We start from the raw sequence: 16,938 nt of genomic DNA, 5'->3' as shown, positions 1-16,938 counted from the left end.
TTTCAAGATTGAGTTTCAGGTTTCAGAGCCTGAAGATTGAAGAAGTTTATAATTAACTTTAATATGGAATCAGTGTACAGTAATGTCCAGAGATTAACCTCAAGAGTGTCTCTTTAATATATATATTTAGTAATTTGTTTCAATTGGTTCCTATAGTGTGAAGTTTTAGAAAGGGACTCACCCAGCCAGACAACTCTCTCTCCGAGGACCAGAGGGTGGGTGACCAGCATATCGCTGCAGGTTGTAACCATGTAATTCATGGTTGTACTGAATACTCCATGTTACCTACCTACAGTGATGGCCAGTTCGTTGTGTTCGCCCGTGAACACATGCGGGCTGTCATCTTAACTCACCAGTCCGGCTATGCACAGGTAAGTCCTTACCTGTGCCTGTGTGCGAGCCGGTCTGAAAAAAATGCGGTCACCGGGAGCAGGCAGTTCCAAGAACAGCCGCCAGGGGCCTTCATCGGGCTGTTCTCGGAACTGCCTGCTCCCGGTCACCTCATTTGTTTCAGACCAGCTTCAGACCGGCTCACGCACAGGAACAGGTAAGGACTTACCTGTACATCGCCAGACTTGTGAGTTAAGATGGCAGCCCGCATGTGTTCGCGGGCGAACACGGCGAACTGACCATCACTGCCTACCTGTCCCAGGTCCAGCATCATGCAATGCCCTCCTCTCCTCCAGCCCAGACTCTTCTACTGCATGTTGTGTGGGTGCAGGAAGCCAGTGCACACTAGTGACGTCATCCTGATTCCGATGGTTTCACGCCACCTGATTTTTAAGTTTGCCCCAAATCCTAGCTCACTAGCCACTACAATTCTACTAAACCAGTTTCCAGTTAACACTGCTACAGTGGTCTCCATTTTATTCTGCTACAATGGATTCGTTATCCAAGCTGCAACTCTGCTACATCAGTCTCCAGTTAAATGTGCTACAACTCTGCTACACTGGTCTTCTGGTAACTCTGCTACATCAACCCTACTACATAAGTCTTCTGTTTAATTCTTTTGCACTCCAGCTCTGCTTCATCAGGTCTACAGCACTGCTACACTGGTTCTCCAGCTCTGCTATACTGGCTATCCAGTTCTGCTACTCCAGCCCTTCTACACATGTCCTTCTGCTGAGCTTCACCAGCATTGTCTATACGTGTTGCTCAAGAGCTGCTCTACCTAAGGCCAAGTTCACACTTCAGTTATTTACATCAGTTACTGTGAACAAAAACTAGCTGCGGGTCAAAAACACAGAACCGGTGTAGGTCTTGCCATTATACCTGATCTCTGTCTAGGCTTCACTACTGGTTTTGGCTCACAATAACTGATGGAAAGCCTAACAAGTGGATCCACCTCACCAGGTGAGAACATAGCACTCCAGAGATGTGTCTGAAGTGGTAAAGGAGGTGCTAAATGCATCTTAAACAACTTTTCCTTCTACCACAGGGTTCTGAATTTTACTTTCTACTAGGCTTTTCAGTTAGACCACATCATGGAGACAATATTTTTTAATCCCAGCACTCAGAAGGTAAGTAGACACCAGGCTACCCTGGGTCATACTGTCTTTCAGCAATCCACAGACCTAATGGTGGTATAATCTCAATGTCATATGGTGTTACATGTTGATAAACAGAACATAAGGGAACACAAAATCACTCTACTGCCTAATAGGATTTTCCACATCCATGCCCTCATCTCACACATCTAACCAAAGTACTTAGGAAATCAGTCAGCTAGAACAAGGTACCACGGGAGAACCTCGATTCCCAGGCACTGATCCTCAAAGTTATTAGCCAGCATTAGATGAAAGGGGGTCATTAGACCAGCTAAAACCCTAGTTCACACCAATCTGAGCCATGTCTGATCACTTTACAGAAGACCATGAAAGGTCATTTAACCCAAACCAAAAAGTTTCCTCATCACTTGTGAGTCATTATACAAAAATATACAAGTGTGCTGATCCCGCTGACAATCTAATGTGTATGGGGGCAGTCAAACTTTCCAAAAAATCTCTGTCGGGGGAAAGGAGGATGGGGAATTTTGGATTTCTACCTGCTCTACCTTTTGACCCTCCAGGAGATAAGGGGATTCCACCTAGCTACACTGAAAGGTGCGAAATCTGAAGTGATAGGCTACATGCACACAAACGTTATTTGTTTCCGTGTCCGTTCCGTTTTTTTTTTGTGGATAGGATGCGGACCCATTCATTTCAATGGGTCCGTAAAAAATGCAGACAGCACACCGTGTGCTGTTTGCATCAGTATGTCCGTTTCGTAGCCCCGCAAAAAAAAAGATCATGTCCTATTCTTGTCTGTTTTAGGCATTGTTACAATAGAACCGCAAAAAAAAAAAAAAACAGATGGCATACAGATGTCTTTTTTTTTTTTTGTGCGGATCCACAATTTGTGAACCGCAAAACGCATACGGTAGTGTGCATGTAGCCTTAATCTGCAATTTCTGCGCAAAAAAAATTCTGTAGCATATGTGACATATGTTTTAAGGGGTTGACCCACAACAACTGTTCCTCTATCCACAATATATGGGATACATGTCTAACCCCAGTGATCAGCCCCCTGCCGATCACTACAATGGGGGCTTGTAGTCACCAGTTGAACGGAAAGGCAGACATGCATGCATGTCTGCCGTTCCATTCTACTCTATGGGACTGCCAGAAATAGCTCAATGCTTGAACTTCCCTATCTCCGGCAGCCCCATAGAGATGAATGGCGTGGCAGACATGCATGTGAGTCTGCTTTTCTTCTTAAAGGGCACCTGTCAGCAGATTTGTACCCATGACACTGGCTGACCTGTTGCATCTGCGCTTGGCAGCTAAAGGTATCTGTGTTGGTCCAATGTTCATACATTGCTGAGAAAAATGAGGTTTTAATATATGCAAATAATACTCTAACAGCAGCGGCGGTCACACATAATTTAAACAATAGGTAATTTTCTGATGACCCATTCCCTTTAGGGCTCATGCACACAAACATACTTTTTTTTCCTATCCGTTACTTTTTTTGCAGCTCGTATGCGAAACCATTCACTTCCATGGGGCCTCAAAAAAACAGAAATTAATCCGTGTGCATTGCGTTTCCGTATGTCCGTTCCACAAAAAAGGCCTATTAGGGGTCAGCTGTTCTGTTCCGCAAAATACAGAATCCATACAGCCGGTATCGGTGTTTTCCGAATCGGCAATTTATGGACCGCAAAACATCCAACAGTCGTGTGCATGAGCCCTTAAGCCAACACCTTTAATTGGTTTTCAATAGCTTGTCACAGGAGTGTTAATACTGTGGAGGTGATCGGTGCATGTAAATGCAGCACTTCACCTCCACTAGCGATCAGGCAGTTCTCGGTAAGGAACGCCTTCTTTCTGACAATCGTCTGGTCATCAGCACAGTGTAAACGCCCTAAAAGTCAGAATGTATTACAATACAACCTCTGGTCATGAAAGACACAATTCAAAGTTCATTCTCTAAAGGCAACAATGGACTTTTTCGGACAACTACAAACTTGCCAGTTGCCATACTGTTAAAAGACAATGGGAAATGCCCAAACTACACAATGGCCATTCAGACGCTGGCACTTCGGAAAGAGCAAAGAAATGCCTCAAACAGTAATGTGCGTTTCAGTCTAGTGCTCTTAGGTCAAAAACTCTTCAAATTAAAGTACTGTTCTTAAATATGAGGACAATGTAATTTGCTGTTAGGGAAACTTTTCTGCAGCTACAAAAATCAATTTTAGAACATTGTGAGGAATGTTCGAAAACAGCTTTCAAGTACAGTGATAACAGCGACTGGCTGTATGCAAGTGACCAGTAGGGCAGTGGTCTCCATCCTGTGGCCCTCCAGCTGTTGCAAAATGACAACTCTAAAGGCCTCCACACACATTATACTATGGTGGGCCGATCGACCAACAGGCCAAGGTGTATGGGGAGCTCCCGACTACTCTGCTTCTAAAAAAGCACATGCTCCATCAAATCTAACCTGCACATGTATGGTGGAGTCAGGAGAAACAGCAGTCGGCTTATATGGCTGAAAGTTATTAAAGGTATATGGGCATCTTAAAGGGAACCTGTCATCAACTTTAGGCTGAACTCATTGAGGGCAGCAAAAATTAGTGACAGAAATGCTGATTTCAGTGGTGTGTCACTCATGGGCTAAAAGTAAGTGGTTGCTGAGAACCAGCATCATAATCATTGTAGCCCAGGCCTTGAAAAGAGTCAAATCTACCTGAGAAGAGTCATGGTTACACATAATCTCCTGCTCTCACCGCCCATCTGCTGATGATTGGCAGTTCTCTCCTAGAGAGAAAGGGAGAAAACCAGGTAGAAGACTGTCAGTCATCTGCAGGTGGGCAGGAACTCGTGAATACCCATGACTCTTCTCAGGGGTCCGGGACTCTTTTCCAGACCCAGCCTGCAATGATTGCTATGTTGGTTCTCGGCAACCACTTACTTTTTACTTATAAATGACAGACCTCTGAAATCAACTCACCTGTCTCTACTTTATTCTGCCATTAGTATGGGTAGCATAAAGTTGATGACAAGTTCCCTGTTTCTCCTCACAGCGGCCGTGTGCTGGAGGAAACTAGCAGTGGGTTAATTGCTCAGCTGTTCTATTCCTGTGTGCTGAGCTCTGACTAATGGAGCACAGAGTCATGATCTATCAGGTTCTGGTCCTGGGAATCGGTGCTCTATTTAAACCCCATCCTGGCCAGATACCAGTGATAGTCCTGTATAGGCTCACTAGCTAGGTTCCTGGTTATTGGATTAATTTGGATTGATTATGTTTCTGACCTCGGTTTGTCTTTTGACCACTCTCTGTCTCACTTGATTTGTACTGTGCATCCTGTCTGGTACTGATATTGGCTTGTCTTTTGACTACTCTCTGTCTCTCATCTTAGTACTGCATTGCCTGGTTCTGACCTATTTTTGTGAAACAATCCCCTTGTCTTTTGGTGTCTGTCTGTTTTTGCACAATAGTAGCGTAGGGACCCCTGACCAATTGCGGTCTTGCTACTTAGGGCTCATACTGCAAGAAGGTAGAGAAGTAGTCAGGGATCACTGTCTGTCCTTTTCTACAAGCGCTACACTACCATTTTTTTTCGATAGTCTTGATCTACTTAGCACTGCCGTGAAATGTGCCTAATTTATTAAACAAGCACATGTCACAAAGATTTCAATTTATGCCAGTTTCTGGTGTAAATTATGGTAGACTTTCATACTAAGTCCTACCCATGCTATTCCCACTTTTCAAAAAAGTGGCAAGGATGATGCACAAGTGCAAAAAGTCACTGGAAAACTGGTGTAGTAGCTATAGTAAATCTCCCCACCCACCACCCCAGATTATTAAGCTCCTGGTAGGTTATATGACCTGGATGTTGGGTATAGAATTAGCAAATGCAAACTATGGACAAGGTCAACATAAAGGAATTTGTATGAAGGACACAAAACTTATATTTCGTCAGCATATAAAAATAAATTCACTGTTCGTGTGGGGTAACGCTTAAAACAAAATAATAATTATTTATTGAAATATAATTAAAAGTAGGTAGGAACAAAACACAAAATAAAAAGTACAGATGTAAACGGCAGGAGAGCTGCCACCACCGATATGAACTACATCACTCAACTAGGGAAGTAGGTGTGAAGACGGCCCTCACAAGTAAGTGTGACCCTGGTGAGGAGGTACCGGAGGTATGTGGAACCAAAAATAGCCCCCACTAGTCCACCATGCGGGTCAATCACACGTTGAGCACACCTGGCTACATATGGCTCATACTAACTCCCTCGACCCCAATAGTGGTCAATTAGTGGGTGGTTCCCCTAATTCCTAAAAGCTACAGCTATGTGAGGATAGGCTGGGGTCAGCCATTGTTTGCTGGAGATGACTAATACTACACTGTAAGACAGGAACTGTATCCCTGTCACTTATCAGATAGTTTACCCATGCCCATCCACAGCACAATCACCTGGCCTGTTCCCTAGCTCTACGCATTTCTGCTTAGATTAGCGTCATCAGCAGCCAAACAGAAGCATACACAGAGGATGATAAGAGGACTGGCTAAACACATGGTGTTGGTGTGGAGCCTTCGTCATTGGTTTGGTCGTGCGCGGCCGCATGCACAGCTGACTTAAAAGAACAGGTCCCCACCTACACAGAGTAGGGCAAATCGGACCGGTAACCAATCGGAAGGAGGGCAGAGAGGACAACCAGAAGGTGCCACTCCCCCGCCCCGCCCCCCCACATACTTCATTGGCCGGATCGCCAAGGGGTCAACACAGTCGGGGAGACAAAGCAGTCAATATCAGCTGCTGGAATATGGAGACGACAGCAGCCAGTGTATAAGCATCAGCATATATCAGAGAATCTCTAAATTAAAAATTCCAGGCATTAGCTTAAAGGGGTTCTCCAGTAATAAAAAAAATATGAAAATACTTTAAAATATTATTTTATAATAAATATATTCACAAATAACTTTCATTACTTAGAATTAGGGGTGCACCGAACTGAAAATTCTGGTCCGAAACCGAAAATTCAGGATGCCCCTTGACCGAAACCGAAACTGCCTTTTTGCCCAAATACTTTTAAAATACTTTTTTTTTAATGATTTTATTAATAATTCTTTTTCATGAATTTAATAAATCATATTACCCACCCACCCCATAACAGTGCCATCCACAGACCACCACCCACCCCATAACAGTGCCATCCACAGACCCCCACCCACCCCATAACAGTGCCATCCACAGACCCCCCCACCTCATAACAGTGCCATCCACAGACCCCCACCCACCCCATAACAGTGCCATCCACAGACCCCCCCCCCCATTGCCGCTCCAGTACAGACTAGTTATAAAATGTGTACAATTAATAGAAAATAGCGGGGAGAGACTGGGAGGAGGAGCTGGGGGCCGGTGTGTTCACTGTTCTCCGGCTCCCAGCTCCAGTAGTTATAAAATGTGTACAATTAATAAGGATTCTATTCATGAGGCCCCCTCTGCAGTAGAACATTCAATATAGCCACATCCTACTCACAGGGCTGTTATCTTAATGCTGGCCGGCCGGGCAGACGAGCGGCAGCGTCACAACTGAGGTCACATGCCTGCGCCGCCTCCTTCATTCAGAAAGTAGGCCGGGCACATGACGTCAGTCGTGACGCTGCCGCTCGTCTGCCCGGCCGGCCAGCATTAAGATAACAGCCCTGTGAGTAGGATGTGGAGGGGGCCTCATGAATAGAATCCTTATTAATTGTACACATTTTATAACTACTGGAGCTGGGGGCCGGAGCACAGTGACCGCACCGGCCCCCAGCTGCTCCTCCCAGTCCCTCCCCGCTATTTTCTGCCGATATGTACAAATATCGGCCGAAGTGGATTAGGCTCATTTTCGGCCAATATTTTCGGCCGCCGGAATTTCGGTGCACCCCTACTTAGAATGGCTTGTTTTGTCTAGGGAGCAATAATTAGGAGAAATAAAATGGCCGCAGTCCCATCAATACACACGAAACCTGTCCTAATCACACAGGAGGACAAGTTACTTCACCACAGTGAGCCATAGTGCTGCCTCCTCTCTGCTCGTCAGGAACCATGATCCTGAATACAGGTGAACCTCTGTGGGAATGGAGAAGATGAGGAGACATGAGAGGAGGGTGAGGTGAGGCTAATGAGCAGCAGCACTTGTTTACAGTCTCCATTACCACAGCCTGTCCTGCGTCCTCTCTGTACTTCATGTCTCCTCATGAACTAAATTCCCCAGAGATTCAGCTAAAGTTGTTATCATCTGTATTCAGGATCTTAATTTCTGACAATTAGAGAGGAGGAGGAGGATGATGAGGCAGCTCATTACCTTAGTGTTGTAAAGTAACTTGTCCCCCTTTGAATCCCCCCTTTATACAAGCAGGCAATTGTGTGTTTGTATTAAGTGTGTGACTTTAGATTACGTGAGGGAGTATCTGTGAGAGCTAAATTATTTGTGTGCATTGCTGAGTGGCTGTGCCTACTTTACTGTACACTGTGACTTGCTTTTGCTGCCAGGTTTATTGCATAGCAGCTGAGAGTATACTGTGATTACATATTTTTCCTCTTCCTTCTCCAGGGTGATGACCAGGTAAGTAATTAGGGTGAGGCTGTCAAATTAGGAAAAGGTAAATAGCCAGCCTTGAGGGCAGCTCAGTCCTTTGAATCCAGAGGGAAAAAAGCTGTCTGGTTTGAGAGCTGCACTTATTCAAGCAGACAAATAACGTGAGTTTGTGAGCGTTCGCATGTTTGAGTTCAAGTGTGTGTTTGTATCAAGTGTGTGACTTTAGTTTACGTGACTTGAGATTCAGGAACTTTAGGAGGGGACTACAGTAAGTTAGATTCTTATCACTGCACTATATTGTATTTTTCTCTTTTGTTGAGTAATTCCCACTTAGTATGTGTTCCATTATTGACAGCCAGTCCAGTGCACATCTTGTCTAATGTATGCAGTCCTGGAACAGCCGTTTGAGGGTACATGTCTTTGTTCAAAATGTGAGCAAATTGGCAGTTTGGAATCGCACATCGACTATCTAAATGGGCAAATTTCAACACTGAGAAGCATTGACAACTTGGAAAAGAGTTTGTTGCTCACTGAGAAAGCACTCTATGGGGTAGATGTGGGGGAGGGTGGTAGGGAGGAGGCTCAGGAAAGTGAGGTAGCTAGCTGGGTAACAGAAAGCGGGGTAGAGGGAAAAGTGCCAGGGAGGCTAGTCCTGATCTGACACACCCCAACAAGTTTGCACATTTGGCAGATGAGGGGGATGTCAGTTCAGGGACAGCACTGCTGCAGCCGGACACTTCCTCTGTCAGTCAGGGGAATGTCAGCTCCAGTAAGCAGGCGACCAGGAGAGCAGGGCAGGCCAGACAGGTGCTGGTAGTGGGAGGCTCAATTATTAGGGGTACAGATAGGGCAATCTGTCACAAAGACCGGGATCATCGAACGGTGTGTTGTCTTCCTGGCGCTCGTGTTCGACACATCGCGGATCGGGTTGACAGATTACTGGGAGGGTCTGGAGAAGATCCAGCGGTCATGGTCCATATCGGAACCAATGACAAAGTTAGAGGTAGGCGGAGCGTCCTTAAAAATAATTTTAGGGATTTAGGTCAAAAGCTTAGGGCAAGGACCTCAAAGGTAGTATTTTCCAAAATACTACCGGTACCACGAGCCACACAAGAAAGGCAGTGGGAGATTAGGGAGGTTAACAAGTGGCTCAAGAACTGGTGTAGGAAGGAGGGGTTTGGGTTCCTGGAGAACTGGGCCGACGTCTCTGTTGGCTACAGGCTCTATCGTAGGGATGGGCTGCACCTCAATGGGGAAGGGGCAGTTGTGTTGGGAGAGAAGATGGCTAGAAGGTTGGAGGGGTGTTTAAACTAGGGACTGGGGGGAAGGCAATTACATTATAGGATGGGAAGATAGTGCAGATAGAGACCAGGGGCAAGGTAATGGGACTGGGGGAGAAATGGAAGGAGGGACGACAACAGCTCAGAAGGAAAAGTGTAGGGTATAAAACATACATAAACCTCTCAAATGTATGTATACGAATACCAGAAGCCTGAATAATAAAACTGGGGAACTTGAATTAGTGATGTGTGAGGAGGACTATGACATAGTGGGAATAACTGAGACATGGCTGGATGATAACTATGACTGGGCAGTTAATGTACAGGGTTACAGTCTGTTTAGAAAGGATCGTCAAAAGCGGAGAGGGGGAGGGGTCTGCCTTTATGTAAAGTCCTGTCTAAAGCCCACACTCCGGGAAGATATAAGTGAGGGACATGAACATGTGGAGTCACTGTGGGTAGAGATACATGGAGCTAAAAACAATAATAAATTACTAATAGGAGTTTACTATAAACCACCTAATATACCAGAGTCCACAGAAAATCTAATACTAAACAAGATAGATGAGGCGGCAAATCATAATGAGGTGGTTATTATGGGGGACTTCAACTACCCAGATATAGACTGGGAAACTGAAACTTGTACATCTCATAAAGGAAACAGGTTCTTGGCAATAACCAAAGACAATTACCTCTCCCAACTGGTTCAGGACCCGACTAGAGGGACGGCCATACTGGACTTAGTATTAACCAATAGACCTGACAGAACAACAGATGTGCAGGTCGGGGGACACCTGGGAAATAGTGACCATGAAGTAATAACCTTCCAATTATCATTCAAAATAGTGTTTCTACAGGGAGGAACAAAAATACCAAACTTCAAAAAAGCTAAATTTAGCCAACTAAGGGCTCTTTCACATCTGCGTTCTTTTCTTCCGGCATAGAGTTCCGTCGTCGGGGCTCTATGCCGGAAGAATCCTGATCAGGATTATCCCCATGCATTCTGAATGGAGTGAAATCCGTTCAGGATGCATCAGGATGTCTTCAGTTCCGGACCGGAACGTTTTTTGGCCAGAGAAAATACCGCAGCATGCTGCGCTTTTTGCTCCGGCCAAAAATCCTGAAGACTTGCCGCAAGGCCGGATCCGGAATTAATGCCCATTGAAAGGCATTGATCCGGATCCGGCCTTAAGCTAAACGTCGTTTCGGCGCATTGCCGGATCTGACGTTTAGCTTTTTCTCAATGGTTACCATGGCTGCCGGGACGCTAAAGTCCTGGCAGCCATGGTAAAGTGTAGTGGGGAGCAGGGGAGCAGCATACTTACCGTCCGTGCGGCTCCCGGGGCGCTCCAGAGTGACGTCAGGGCGCCCCAGGCGCATGGATGACGTGATCACATGGCACGTTATCCATGCGCATGGGGCGCTCTGACGTCATTCTGGAGCGCCCCGGGAGCCACACGGACTGTAAGTATGCCGCTCCCCCGCTCCTACTATGGCAACCAGGACTTTAATAGTGTCCTGGCTGCCATAGTAACACTGAAAGCATTTTGAAGACGGATCCGTCTTCAAATGCTTTCAGTACACTTGCGTTTTTCCGGATCCGGCGTGTAATTACGGCAAGTGGAGTACACGCCGGATCCGGACAACGCAAGTGTGAAAGAGGCCTAAGAGGCCATAGGCCTAACTAACTGGGACAAAGTCCTCAAAAATAAAAAATACAGCCACAAAATGGGTTATTTTTAAAAGCATCCTAAAATCTAATTGTGAGAGGTACATACCTTATGGGAATAAAAGGTTAAGGAACAAGAAAAAACCAATGTGGATAAATAGAACTGTAAAGAAAGCAATAAATTACAAAAAGAAAGCACCCTAAAACAGGAGGGTAGCGAGGAAGCACTGAAACACTAGACCCTTATTTCTGATATTTAAGGACTCTATACTGACAGGCAATGTTCTACAGGATTGGCGCATTGGCAAATGTGGTGCCAATATTCAAAAAGGGTCCAAAAACAGAGCCTGGAAACTATAGGCCGGTAAGTTTAACATTTGTCGTGGGTAAACAGTTTGGAGGTTTTCTAGGAGATATTATCTTGGAGTACGTCAATGAAAATAAGCAAATAACGCCATATCAGCATGGCTTCATGAGGGACCGGTCATAGCAAACTAATTTCCCATAGTGTGCAAGCATGGCCTCCGATACTGGATTGCAATGGTGGCCAGAACTCACTATAATGTGATGGAAAAATGAATCCAGCCAGCAAAGGAGGCAATATGGACAATAACAATACATTAGTAAGTGCCTTGCATTAACTTAGTCTACATGATAAATGCCATTTCTAAGCGGGACAACCCTTTTAAAGGTGCCCATTCAAATCACAATTATCTAAAACCTAGAAAAGTAACTATTACAGTAGATTACAGCGAATACGGTACGGCGCTAACTTTGTGTTTTCTCAGTTAAACATTAACACACAGATGTCGCAGTAAGTATGCAGCACCCGGTGACATTTGTTATATAGCTCGTCATTATCAGAATACACGACAAGCATTTGCAAAGCTGCCAATGACTGCAATAAAACCCACTGCTAAACAGCGCACAGCAGGTGTCACAGGACAGTCTGTTGTATAGTCCCTCGTAAAAAGTCACACTTGCATATTCTGGAATTTCATGGCAGTGCCTAGCAGTAACCTGTAGATAGCGATTCATTCTCACTAATCAGATGCATATACGCAAATACCATGTGGCACCTGGATCACCTGCAAATACATCATTCCAATGGCTGCAAGCCTACCTATACAGTCCCCCTGGAGACCATTCTGTAGGCAATACACAAACCTCCGAGACAATAGCTCAACTGTAATTAGAACAATGCGAAATAATGATAATATGCACATAATAAAGGATTCATACACCAGCGCTCAAGAATAAAGCAGCACTGTGCAGGGTCGGCTCCTTCACATCTGCATCGAAACACAGAATTTGTTGTTCCGCCTGGACTGTCTGCATTATTGTGGATCTTAAGCGTGGGATAGCTTGGGCTTCATAACACCGGAGGGGGTGAAGGGTTGGTATGTAAGATACAGGCTCGGGCTTGGGTGAGGCTTCCATAAATATAAGGCTTCATGAATAAATGTAGTAATATATAGAATGTATATATGGATGTAAGATCATGTGCCCCCCTCATTACAGTGAACCTCCTCCTAAAGTGATGGTGCGTGGCGAAACGTCTTCAGGAGCTGGTGCACACCTCCTCAGTATACCACAGGTACCATACTCTATAGACCAGGGTTCAGCAACCTTCAACACTCCAGCTGTTGTCAAACCACAACTCCCAGCAGGCTCAGACAGTTTCTCTGAACTGTCATAGAAGGGAACGGAGCATGCTGGAAGTTGTAGTTTCACAACAGTTGGAGTGCCGAAGGTTGCTGAACCCTGCTATAGCCTGTGTCCTTCTGATGTCACGGGGAGCACGAATACACCACATACCAGCGTGAACACAAAGACGATCCAACCTGTCAGTGAACATTACCTGGCCTCATAGAGGAAGCTCTGGACGTAGTCTGGAGGGCAAAGATGGGTTGTTTCCACCTTGTCTGCATGCTGCGTCGCTTCACATGGAGGTCTCAGCCTCCTCTGTATCACCAGCATTAGAGGAAACGGATACAAAGTCAGAGTTGTACTGTGTGATGGGCGGGTTCTGCATTTCCTATGTTACACGCGAAGCCCTGAGAAACAAAACAATTCTCTAGAGGGTTGAAAAGGAAAAAAAACAACCAGGCCGGTGCTCCTGTGGGAACCAAATTACCTCCTCTCCTTTTTTTCATCTATGGACAAAATTTTAGAACAAATGTCATAAGAAAGCAGGCGGCGGTGCTTGCCAATGAAAACAGTAGTTTCCTACAGTCACAAAGGTTTTATTAATATGGGAATTAGTGGTAGCAGAATGTGTCAACCATGACCACGATCTTTATCTCGAAAAACACAACAAAACTAAAGTAGTAGAGTTTTACTTTCCTACTTGAGCAATATTATCCCATAACTAGGGTGTAGACTAGTATCAAGCCCAAAAGGTAACGGGGTTAGCCAGCTCCATCCCTGCACAGCCGCCTCCGCAGGTCTCAGATCTCTGGGAATCATTATGCTATTGACAGGGACTCACTTGACGGTCACAGACAACCACTGGCTGCAGTAGTCATCTGTCACCCATTCAGTACGCCACTGGTCACGTGCTGCACGGGTGACAGATCACCACCACAGCCAGTCATTGGCTGCATTGGTAACATGTGACCTCGTCATCAGGATGGTGATGCCCAGGAATCCGGGACCCGCAATGGAGCTGGAACCCAAGGTAAGTATGAACAACACTGCGTGTCTGGCCATTCTGAAGGGATCTAATAAAAAAGTTTAAAGTTGGGTAACCCCTTTAACACTAAGAGGCAGAGGCTAACTTGAAGCTTCTAGGCCCCAATACAAAATCTGTCACCGGCCCTCATCTACCACATGCCATTAGTAAGGCCTCTTTCACACTACCGTTTTTTTTTTTCCGTTTTGCGGTCCGTATACGGAACCATTCATTTCAATGGTTCCGCAAAAAAAACGCAATGTGTTCCGTATGCATTCCGTTTCCGTTTTTCCGTTCCGTTGAAAAGATAGAACATGTCCTATATTTTGCCGCAAATCACAGTCCGTGGCTCCATTCAAGTCAATGGGTCCGCAAAAAAAACTGAACACATACGGAAATGCATCCGTATGTCTTCCGTATCCGTTCCGTTTTTTGCGGAACCATCAATTGAAAATGTTATGCCCAGCCCAATTTTTTCTATGTAATTACTGTATACTGTATATGCCATACGGAAAAACGGAACGGAACAACGGAGCGGAAATGGAACCACAACGGAAGCAAAAAACGGAACAACGGATCCGTGAAAAACGGAACGCAAAACACTGAATTCAACATACTGTAGTGTGAAAGAGGCCTAAAACTGATGTCTTTTTGTGTAGTAGATGCCGTCCATACACATCCAACTGTCGGCCGAATGACTCCCCCATACACATACATGTTCTGTTCGGCCAAACATTTATGTGTATTCAATGGGGGTCAAAGTGCTTATCATTAAGCAGCTCATTGTAGTTGATAATTTATCTCACACATGGAAATTCCTTATCCTTGATGAACCACCCTTTCCCTCAGCCATCCTAAACAGTATCCAAAGTAAAGCCTCATGCAGACGTGAGCTTTGTGCTGCCGCAGCAGTACGGTAATGCACTCGTATGATCTATACGAGTGTACTACTGTACAGCGGCGGCGGCACGAAGTGCACGGTGTCATAGCAACCAATGACGCCGTGCGTTCCTGCACTAAGAAGGATGCCAGTCCGGTATCTCACGGACCGTGTTCCGAGCTTTGCAGACAAGAATAGGCAGTTATATTAAAGGCTGTCCGTGCCGTTCCGCAAAATTGCGGAACGCACACGGATGCCGTCCGTGTTTTGCGGATCAGCGGTTTGCGGACCGCAAAACACACAAAGGTCATGTGCATAAGGCCTTAGGCTACATGCACACAAACGTTGTTTGTTTCTGTGTCCGTTCCGTTTGGTTTTTTTTGCGGATAGGATGTGGACCCATTCATTTCAATGGGACCGCAAAAAACACGGACACCGTGTGCTGTCCTTATCAGTATGTCCATTCCGTTGCCCTGCAAAAAAAAATAGAGCATGTCCTATTTTTTTCTAGTTTGCGGACAAGGATAGGCATTATTACAATGGATCCGCAAAAAAAACTGATGCCATACGGAACGTCATCCTTTTTTGGGGGGCGGACCGCAAAACACATACGGTTGTGTGCATGTAGCCTTACTTTAGGCTGATGAAAAAATGGCTGCACAACTTTATACATACAAACAATTGAGCTAAGAAATGGGGATCATTCTAAATTGAAGTGGTACTATACCTACTATAAATGGAAAAATGGAAGCTCTTAGCGCACATTTAGATCAAACTTGTGTCGGGCCCATCTACCAGGCGTCAAGATGGCTTCCGCAGATGGGTCCCAACCACTAATATACCGCCTCTCTTGGACTTATCTAAGCCTACATTTTCAGGGCAGTGTAAGAACCAGCTACAATTGTACTCTGCTCAGAAGCCCCAGGCAGATAGCCGTTGTTCAGTCTAAAAGTAGGTACAGTAGGTATAATACCACTTTAATTTAGAATGATCCCCATTTCTCAGCTCTATTGTTTGTATGTATAAAGTTATACAGCCATTTTTTATCAACCATATTTGCTTTATGGATATGCACCTGTGACAATGAATATGAATGTGCTAGTCTACATTTCTTATAGTATATATTGAGGGTAGCACCTCTTTTAGACTGAGCAACGCCCATCTGCCTGGGGCTTCTGAGCAGAGTACAAATGTAGCTGGTTCCTAGGAGGAAGCGGGACCCACCATGGTGGAAGGTGGACGTAGCTGCACTAGGCAGCACAACAAGCGCTCTACAGGGGAGCAGAGCGGAGGCATTGGGCACCAGCAGCATTGGCAAGTGTGAAGTGGCAAGGTGATCGTCAATCAGTCATCTCGCCACTTGCTAACGTATTGTGTGAGTGCTTATTGAAATGGCAGGCAGCGGCGCTGGAGCTGCCTGCTGCACTAATCATTAACTGTAAATCCCAAGGGCCCACCAAGGATTTCCCCGGTGGGCCAGTCCGAGCCTGCTCCCCTTACGTTATCTGCTGGGGGACAGTAGAGAGCTCCCCATACACATTAGACTGTCTGTCAAACCCACTGGGATTGGCCAGCAATACACTAATATGTAAGGAGGTCTTTAGAAACCAGGGCCTGGGTGGGACAGCTACCTCTATAGCTACGCCCTCACTATCAGGTCAAGCATTGATGAGAAATAAAAACTAGTCCTCAAAGGGATTTTCCGAGACTTCTGCTTGTGAACCCTGGGGCCATCGCGCAGCTTAGCCTTGGCCAGTGACATCACGTTCATTGGTCACATGACCGAGGCACAGAACGCCTAGGCCATGTGAACGTGGTAGAACGTACTCCAGAGGAGATTTGGCATTTATCTTTCTTGGGAGAAAAAAACTGATTTGGTCACATTTGATTTTCAGGGGAGGTTTCTATGATTTTTCCCTTGGCAGCATGCTCCCGCTCCTCCAAGCCAATTATGTATGTTAAAGGGCACATAACTTTTGTGGCTAGCTGGGGCCAGATTGACTTTCTAGCCCTCCCTCTTGCTACCACATAACAGTAGTAGTAAAACTGCCCTTTATATATAAAAATGGATGCCTTGTTCAATGGCCCTGTACACTAGAGGTGCATCAAATGATCCATAATGTTTATTCCGAGCACGTTACTCTTTAACGTCTATATAATTAGAAGCTGGAAACTGTGGGAAAACACAGAGATAAACATAGTTCTGTCCTTAAAAAAAAATATGGTGAGATGCGGCTAAGATCCAAAAGTTTAATAGTGCTGAAACAGCTTTTCCATCGTTGGATTCTGACAGCGCCATGCCACCCTGTGTCTTCATTCCATGGTTTATAAAGCACAACCGCAAGCTCAATTTGTCTCC

The 16,938-nt window shown here is 45.4% G+C and overlaps 1 protein-coding gene across 6 annotated transcripts in view; it reads right to left on the bottom strand.

Annotated features, from left to right (window-relative positions):
• Positions 1-16,938, bottom strand: part of LOC122934420 (utrophin-like) — a 616,199-nt gene that overhangs the window by 561,372 nt on the left and 37,889 nt on the right. Inside the window, exon 1 of one of the 6 annotated variants that reach the window (XM_044289865.1) lies at positions 12,887-13,010. The exons of the other annotated variants lie outside the window; for them this stretch is intronic. Within the exon in view, the coding sequence (XP_044145800.1) occupies positions 12,887-12,956 (70 nt within the window). The 5' untranslated portion in view covers positions 12,957-13,010. Of the gene's footprint in view, positions 1-12,886; positions 13,011-16,938 lie in introns of those variants that run through there. 6 annotated transcript variants of the gene reach the window in all.

Source organism: Bufo gargarizans, chromosome 4, assembly GCF_014858855.1.
Source record: "Bufo gargarizans isolate SCDJY-AF-19 chromosome 4, ASM1485885v1, whole genome shotgun sequence".
Taxonomy (NCBI): domain Eukaryota; kingdom Metazoa; phylum Chordata; class Amphibia; order Anura; family Bufonidae; genus Bufo; species Bufo gargarizans.
This window is presented reverse-complemented; position numbering and strand designations above follow the sequence as displayed.